At 47.8% G+C, this 8743-nt stretch overlaps 1 protein-coding gene across 5 annotated transcripts; it reads right to left on the reverse strand.

Annotated features, from left to right (window-relative positions):
- Positions 1-1439: 1439 nt before the first annotated feature.
- SLC35G2 (solute carrier family 35 member G2) lies at positions 1440-8743 on the reverse strand. Of its 5 annotated transcripts, XM_014944253.1 has the most exons (5): positions 7848-8216; positions 7560-7653; positions 7096-7217; positions 3953-4026; positions 1440-3127 (listed from the first exon to the last, which is right to left on the reverse strand). In XM_014944253.1, the coding sequence occupies exon 5, from the start codon at positions 3103-3105 to the stop codon at positions 1870-1872; it is 1236 nt and encodes a 411-aa protein (XP_014799739.1). In that variant the 5' UTR covers positions 3106-3127; positions 3953-4026; positions 7096-7217; positions 7560-7653; positions 7848-8216; the 3' UTR covers positions 1440-1869. The 5 variants fall into 5 exon arrangements, with proteins under 5 accessions (XP_014799739.1, XP_014799737.1, XP_014799738.1 ...); XM_014944251.1 differs by lacking the exons at positions 7560-7653; positions 7848-8216 and adding an exon at positions 8652-8743; XM_014944252.1 differs by lacking the exon at positions 7560-7653.

The raw sequence follows: 8743 nt of genomic DNA on the forward strand, positions 1-8743 counted from the left end.
CGGCCCGGGAGGGAAACGAGTTGATAGAGGCACAGCAAGAAGCTGGGCTGGGAACTGCCCTGTCCCTGCCAAGGCCTGAAGCTGCCAAAAAGGGCTTTTTGGCTGGGAGGGCATTGGGCACGGCTTTCCCAGCACAGCGTTGTGTCACTTGCTCCCCTTCCTCGGCAGCCCTAACTGTGCCAGCACCCAAGGAAACGTGTCTCCCCTGCGCGGCCCAGGCAGTGGGACACAACCTGGTCTCCCTGGGTATCGATAGGAATAAAAGCGATTGCTGCTGCTGCAAGCAGCCCTAACTGTGCCAGCACCCGAGGAAACGTGTCTCCCCTGTGCGGCCCGGGCAGTGGGACACACGTGTCACAGGGATTAGGAACGTTGCCATCCGGGCTGACTTGATGTCAGGGAACCTGGTCTCCCTGGGTATTGATAGGAATAAAAGCGATTGCTGCTGCTGCAAGGCCTGAAGCTGCCAAAAAGGGCTTTTTGGCTGGGAGGGCATTGGGCACGGCTTTCCCAGCACAGCGTTGTGTCACTTGCTCCCCTTCCTCCCGTCCTTCCTACAGGGCAGAGCTCCTGTTGCCAGCTCCACGTGCTCCTAAAGGAAACAGTTGTCACAGCAGCCCTAACTGTGCCAGCACCCGAGGAAACGTGTCTCCCCTGTGCGGCCCGGGCAGTGGGACACACGTGTCACAGGGATTAGGAACGTTGCCATCCGGGCTGACTTGATGTCAGGGAACCTGGTCTCCCTGGGTATTGATAGGAATAAAAGCGATTGCTGCTGCTGCAGCTTCTTCCCCAAGTAAAATGTATTTTCCTCAGTGTTTTCTGTGGGGAAGCTGGACTGGTTGGGGTCACCTGAAAGATGTCTTTTCCCTCAGAAAATGCTCATGTCCCAGAACAGAGGCGCAGACCGCTGGAGCAGGGAGGTACCTGCTGGTCCTGGTGGGCATGGAGCCCACGGACACAGGTTCTGAGATGCTGGTCTTTTTACTAGCCCAGCCAGGAATACTGTTTGGAACCATAAAACCCTGGGGCTTTTTGCAAATCTGATTTCTCATTGAAGCATTGGGACCCAAGCACCGACTTAAAGTCAGTGGCTGCCTGTTCAGTGTTACAGCTGCTGCTCATACCTCAAATCTCAAAGGCTTTTCTTTTTCCTTTTTTTTTTTTTTTTCCTGCAAGCTTTTCTTTTTCCTTATTTTTTTTTTTCCTTCCCTGCATAATAGTCTAAACCTCTTTTAGAAAAGGTGGTTCCATAGAAAGAATATTGCTTAGCTTCAGGGGTAGATCTTTTATCTAGCATGGACTTTAACAGTTCTCGGGAGCCTTTCTTTCACAGCTGTGGCACAACTGGAAATCCAATATTTGGGTCTCAGTGTCCCCCACGGGAGGTCTGCACTTCCTGCATCGATTTGGACAAACGTAACCACAAAACACAAAAAGCTTTACTGACTCATTCTTTATACACACAGGAAATGCGCGTTTTAATCACAGAAGTATTAGCGTTAACTTCGTTTAGAACACGGCCCAAACCAGGACACAGCCAAAGCTCAAGAAGTGTTGCAGAGGATACGAAACTGTTTGTTTTCCTACTACCACAGCGCACAGGAATGAGTCGCTGGTGAATCCCTCTGCCTCACCTGCTGGAGACAAATGGGCTTTTCTCACAGGACACAATGCCAGCGGTCGCACGCGCTGGAAGGAATTCACCTGTCATGGAAATCTGGAAACACCAACGTTGCTACATCAGCTGTGAATTTAAAGAGGAGAGAGAGAGAGAGAGGACCCGGCCACTACGCTACAACACGGCAGAGCTGAAATATGTTACTTTCACGTGGTGACGCAGCCAGGATGGGACGGCAAAACCACAATTCATTTAATGGAAGAATCCACAATCTCCTGATAATCTTGCCTTCCTAAATTCTTCCAGGACAGTTTGTAACACGCAAGGAAAAAAACACTAACCAAAATAACCGCTCCCCCGACCAGATCATAAGCACCTGGGAAGATCCGCAACACGACAAGCTGCAGGACCATGGCGATGACTATCTCCAAGTGCTGTACCGTGCTGACCAAAGCTGGGTGGAACTTGCTCAGGGCGTAGTAGACCCCCAGGAAGGCTGCTGTGGAGCACAGGCAGATGGCAAGGAGATAGCTCCAGGTTTCTCCATCCAGTGGGACGATTGGTTCTTGAAGTAAGAACATGGTAGACGCTCCCCACACCGTTCCTGTCCAACTGAAGGTGAATAGTGCCGTCCACATGCTGATGTTATCTTTGATTGACCGATAGACTATCATGGAGAGAGCAGTGGTCAAACCTGCCATAACGGTCATGGTGTAGCCAAAAGCTTCCTTCCAGGTGCTCAGCAAAGAGTTTTCCTCCTTAACAATGTTGGGGATCATGACCAGACAAACACCAAACACACTGCCGACTACAGTAATTATGTCTATGTAAGCCATTCCTTCATCTATGAGTAAAAAAGCCAAAATGGCACTGAACACTGTAGTGGTGGCCCTCCACATAATGGTCCCGTTGCTGGGGGGAACTATAGAGAAGGAAGTATAAGCACAGGTAATAGAGATGACATTGCAGACCCCATAGAAGAAGAGCCGGAGCCTGTAGCCTTTGGGGCCAAAGGGAGGCTCATGGTAATAACACACAACAGTAACCGACAGCACCTGTAAGACTGAACGGATGAAAATTAACTCTAGGGATGGCACTTTGGAACGATCGGAAATCAATCTTGTAATTAGAGCCACACATCCGTGAGCCACGGCAGATCCAAAAAGGACTACCCACGTTTTCCTCGACTGCAGTATATTTCCTTTGGAAAAATGCTGGGATTGCTCAATCTCATTGGGTTTTGGCAGTTGTGCTGGCTGAGGCTTGGTGTCTATTGTACCAAAAAAGGTCCTTTCTCTCTTTTTCCCATCATTCAGTAGTCTTTTCTTAGGATTATCCTCCATAAATACTCCAGTATCTTCATGAAAATCCTCGTATCCCTCTTCCCCTGGCTGGGGATAATGAGAAGTATATTTCACTGTTACTGTGTTGGGATGAATTTTCACTCGCTTTTTGACTGGGTATTTTTGGGAAGAAGTATCCATTTCCTCAGAGAAACGTCCTGGCCTTAAGAAAAAAACGATGGAGAGGCACTGTTATTTTTATCTCATGAATAGCAGAGATTCATTACTATGTAAAAGCTGTTAAGTGTTTACAAGCTATTTTTATCAACCAAGTCCAAGTACTAGTAGACTGTTCTTGGTTTTGCTTTAATTTTCCGCTGAGTTACTGCTAAATACCTTTCATAGTCGGGCCATTTGGATCTCCTTAAAGGTCAACCATGGCACTTCACTTTAGTCACTCATTTTTGAAAATGACATATATTCTTCTTACATACAGTGCGTATACTGCATTCTAGTATATTCTTATTCTAATTAGAAAGTTCTTTTGCTAAGCTTTTGGGACAGTAAATACCCTGTAATTATGAATTATGCTCATTTTTAATTGCTTGCTCATGTTACAAGATTAGGGAAGGAATTTGGCTGGAGGAGATGATAGCAGTGTTTCTAAACTGACAAGAGAGCAGCATAGGGAAATAGGGAGTATCCCTGAGCAAGGCAGCATAGTTAGCATATGAATAAACAACATATTTTTGAACAATACTTGGAAGTGTTAAAAATGCCGCCTTCTTTTCACATCCTTTTATTCCAGTAATTGACTTCGCAACAGATTTGTTCTTCAAATCTGATTTTTAATTTTTTTTTTTTTTTTTAAATGGGGAAAATTGAGAAGGGCTGATCCAGATCACTAATCAGACCTTCCTGTGGCAGACATTTAACAACAAAAAAAGCAACAAACCCACCACCCTTTTCTCCTACGCTGCTTGGTCTGCCTGCCCGCGGGGAGCCCACTTTCTGTCTGCCCCAGCAAATAAACACACGCAGATCTTACCTGCTACCCAGAGATTTAATCCCAAGGCAGAGGGGGAAAGCACCTCTCCGTCATCTACATCTTCGTCCGGGAGTCTAAATAGGAATGGTAGATGCTCTCAGATATCAAACAGGAAAGGTTACAATCGTCTCAGCACAGAAAGTAATGCCCAAGGGAGGCACGAAACATTCTGCTTGATTTTCAAAGCTGAACATTTGAAAAGATCTGTGAGGCCATGTTTTTGGGGAACTGGCAACCCTGGTGCATCATTATGAAAGCATCGCCACCACAAAGCCCAAAACACTTGTAGTGGAAAGAAAGTAATCAGTGTAATCTAATCCTCAGCCCTCTTGCAGAACTATTATTGATGGAACTAATCCAAAGAAGGAGCGGTGGTTTTGTTGAGTGTAAGGTTCCTACAGCTTAATAACCAAAAAATTTATGTGCCTGCTGTCCTGTCTCACCAGCGCTGTGGAGGAGAAGATGCCCAGGAGGATCCATCCTCCTGATCCATCCATCCATCCCCAGGAGCCGAGCTCAGCCCTGGTATGGACAACCCTGCAGCCCTGCTCCATAAGGAGTACTCAAGCACCAGAGCAGGTGGGTCCTGAAGGTGCAAGACCATAGCCAAGTGCACAATCGGGCTGAACGTGCAATAGCTCTTCACAGAAATTCTTTAAAAATATCACGGCCAGGTTCAGCCTTTGCGTTTTCTCCCTTGGTGACAGTGATGCCAAGCATTACCTCTGTCTCCTGGCAAAAATCATTTATGTAAGAATGGGACGTTCTTCCTGGGAGTGGGGAAAGGTGCAGGCACCCAGTCCCAGCTCTGGAGGAAGGCAACTGGACCAGTCTGGACCTGCACAGGTAAAGCGAGGGATCCTGGGGCACCACCTTACTCCTGCTTTGGCAGACTACCCTCCTGGCCCTGAGATATCTTGCTGAAGACATCTGTGCACCTGAGAGGGTCCGAGGACAAAGAAACACCTTTGTCTGCTGAGGAGGCCCTCTCGTAGCACTCCCTCTGTTCACGTTTCTGCTGCCAACCCGTTTTCAGCTGCGCTCAGCTGAAAAAACAAAGCGTACCCAGTGCGCCACTAGATGCTGGCAGAGTGCTCCACAGTGCCCGTTAACGTACAGCTCGGATACTGCAAGGAACTTGCCAAGAAACAGCTGAAACCAACAAGGAGAGTAAATAAAAGAGAGCAAGAGCCGGTAACAGGCGCGCCAGCGGGCAGCTGGAACGACCCATCAAACGTTTGAAAACACCCTACCAGAAATCTAACCCGTTCTCACCCACCACTTGCACTTTTCCTTCAGGTTAAGTTGTTAATTTGATCCTTTTAATGTGCGAATGCAAAATGCACTGAATGAGTCCAGGACGGCAGCACTTCTCACAAGCACAGCTTTTCCTACCTACCATTGTCATCGTGCTATAAATCCACAATTCTGCCTCGCTGTCCCCACATCTTAAAAAAAAAACAACATTAAGATCTTCTCGATTTAAGTCACAATATACGGCTCGGGAATAAAAACAAACAGGAGGAAAAGATGACAAAAGGTGCACAACAGGCATTATTAGAAGAGTGACAGCAGATCTAGCCTGTATAAAATCAGTCATTTCACTAAGAAACGGCTGAGTAGATGCTGCAACTACTGGTTCAGGAAAACAAAACCAAAATAACTCATTTTTTTACCATTAGCATGCAACGGTAACTTTCTTGCTTCCTGAGTTTAGATTGCGTTTTCTTCCAACAGATACAGAAAAGGGTGTAGAAAAGAGGTGAAACGCAGTTGCGCATTGAGTGCTGGACCTGTGTAATGTATTCAGAGACCCCTCTGGGGGAAAACAATAGATCACGAGCACGTAGCTCAAAATGGCTGTCCTACTGTATTCCCTCTGGTGTTCTCCAGCGCTAAAAACGCTAACAGTTGAGAGGGCTGGCAAGAGGAAGGGGCAAACACACAAGAAAAGAGAAAGGCAGGAGACAAGAAGTAACAAAGAACAAAAAAATAAGAGGCGTGCTTAAAGCAAGATTTAATTTCCTCTGCTAAAACATTGAGCCTGTGACAAATGTTATGCCAACTCTCACACAGTAGATTTATTTGTACCCTTTGGTGACCTGGCTTTTCTGAACCTGTGAGAAGTTCAATGGAGACTGAGATTCGTGCCTATCCCAAACCCACTGTTTGTCCCTGACACAAATGTAAAATAAACCGAAATCAGCATAGCCTATGCAGAAAACATGCTACTTCTCTTTCTGCTAGTGCCTTTTGTGGAGACCACATGAAGTTTTTATTTTTTCTTCATATCTGGAAACATAAAGCGGTTTATTTGCATTTCCTATGAAAAGCACAATTTGATTTTGAATCGGGTTGAATACCAGGCTGAAGATGATGCAAAATTCTCATGCTGTATAACAAAACAGACACTCCCAATCTCAACGACAACCCATTTAAATTACCAGCCCATGGAAATCACCCACTGCCAAAGCGTGAACCCAGTTTTCCCATGGGTGAACAAATAATCACAATGGATTCAGTAAATGTCACAAATCATTAACGCAATACACACCATGGTTTCTTTTAAGACAAAAAAACCCAAAACCAAACACTCCCCTGCTCGCCCCCAGTCACTACACGTATGCTAATTAGTAAGATAGGTGATTATATGCCACTTCACTACTGGGGAGCTGGGGGGAGGCTGAGCTGCCTGAAAGAGTCAAGGTTTGGATATCTGACCAGTGATTCTAATTACCAATTTCCAATAAACTCACAGAAAAATACTCTCATCTTCCCCCAGATTCAGCCAAAAGCAGTCAGCTGACTGATAAGTTATCATGACAGATTTGCAGACATGGCAATTACAGTCCTCACACAGTCGAAAACGAGAAACAGCTATTCCTGTTGCTCTGAAAGGAGGCCTTGCAGCTCCTTTGCCTCTTCTTTGGAAAATCCCCCGAATCCTGACCAGGTTAGACTGAGACTGCCAGAGGGCTGTAAGCAATCTCTACAGGAGAGCCACAGAATGACAATTTTCCCTATTATATGGACGAAAGCCCCCCTCCATCCCTACCTAGCCACGTAACTGACTGAACTCGTGCCACCCTCCCTAAGTGCTTCCCTGACTTCTCACAACGCAGGTTTTAATTTTCATTCCTTACCAGGCGCAGGAAAATCTCCTAAAATCCTGTTTCAGCACCTTCTCCATTAAGCCACCTCAACCTTGCCGGCAGTTCTTGGGTTCTTGGTAGTTCACGTGCCACAGGATCTGTGCTTGTGATGTCTGACTCGTGTAAAACAACGTGAACCGAGGGGGAAGAAAAAGCAACATAAGGTGCACAGCGGGCAACTAAATGTGGGTATGGCTGACACAGCCTACATTTCTGCTAGGCTTTTAAACTATTTGATAAGGCGCACGCTGGAAAAATCGGAGTACCTTTATCTTTTTAGCCAGATGGCCTGACTATCTCAATCAATTTTATTAAATATATATGCAAAGAACCCCAAGTCTGTATTAAAATTTAATGAATAATAAAAGGTATTTAAGAAAATGAAAGAGCAGTTATATGAAAGGAGCCTTTAGTGCTTAAGCACAAGAGCAAACGGAACACACAAACCAACCAACCGGTATCCCGTGTCTCCAAATGAATCGAGTCGCGTCCCACAGCGCTGCCCGAGGGAAGAGCCAGTACACCCCTCGCAGAATTCAAATATACACCCTACGAGCAAGCCCAACCAACTGTCAGAACGGTCCTGGTAATATTCTCCTGCCCAAAACACAACCCGTTACTCGTGCTCGTGATGTCCCTTAGAAAAAAGCCGGCTTGCTAAAGCTGCCACGCGCAATTCCAACGGGATAGTGTGTGTGTGTGTGTGTGTGTGACAGCTTTAACATCCCTTGCTTTTCACTGACCTATTCTCTTGCTGCTTAAAGGGCTCCTTCCAAACGTGTCCGGTTCCACGAAAAAAACAAAAACAAACCAAACCAAACCCCTCTCTTTAATTTCTGCATTCAGGTCGGTTGCCTGCTGCAACTGCTCCCTCTGCAGCAGCGACGCTCGCATTGACCGATTTTGGGAAGAAGATTGGAGCCCCTTCTCCCTTGCAAACTTCCAAAAGCCCTCCTCCCAACAAACCCCTTGAGATGGGAATTCCAGGCAAAGAGGGGGGTGTGGGGGTGTGGGGTAAAGACCAGGCGCCTCAACACTCAAATCCAAGTCTCCTACAGGGTGAGAAAACGGCTTGGCCGGGCAGGAGGTCTCACAGGGTGCATTATAACGGGCTGGAAAAGAGCACAAGAAGGCAGGTTGAGGTTGGCTGGGGCAGATTAGAAGTTAAGATTTATTGAAAGCTGACTGCTTTTGGTCTTCTCCCACATAAGAAGTCTCTGCCTGAAGCCGGGGAGGACAGGGAGCCGGTGTGTGCAAGGCTGGGGGGGGGACACACAGCCGGGGGGGGGGAGTTGCGGCCCAAGGGGGACGGCGCCGAGTTTGGGACGGCGACTATCGCGATGGCGACTATCGCGACAGCCCCAGCGGGGAGAGAGCGGACCGACCTCCGGCGGAGGAACAGGCGGCGGGAGGGAGCGGCAGCCCCCAGGGGAGGCCGGGGCAGGGGCTGCCGCCTCGCCGGGAGGGACGAGAGGCCTCCGCCGCCCCTCACCCCCCGCTCCCGGGGCTCCTTCCCCGCCAGCCCCTTCCCTCACCCCAACACTTACCGGTGCCCCAGAGGAGGCGCCTCCGCCGTCGCCTCACCGTTCCTCCGCCACCTCTCCCATGGCCGGGAGGCCGCCCTCCCCACCCCCCCGCC

This window comes from Calidris pugnax, unplaced genomic scaffold (assembly GCF_001431845.1).
Source record: "Calidris pugnax isolate Ruff unplaced genomic scaffold, ASM143184v1 scaffold143, whole genome shotgun sequence".
Classification (NCBI taxonomy): domain Eukaryota; kingdom Metazoa; phylum Chordata; class Aves; order Charadriiformes; family Scolopacidae; genus Calidris; species Calidris pugnax.

What these genes read in the sequence shown, in the direction of transcription:
- SLC35G2 (XM_014944251.1), bottom strand. Translation starts at nt 3,105, where the DNA reads ATGGATACTTCTTCCCAAAAATACCCAGTCAAAAAGCGAGTGAAAATT.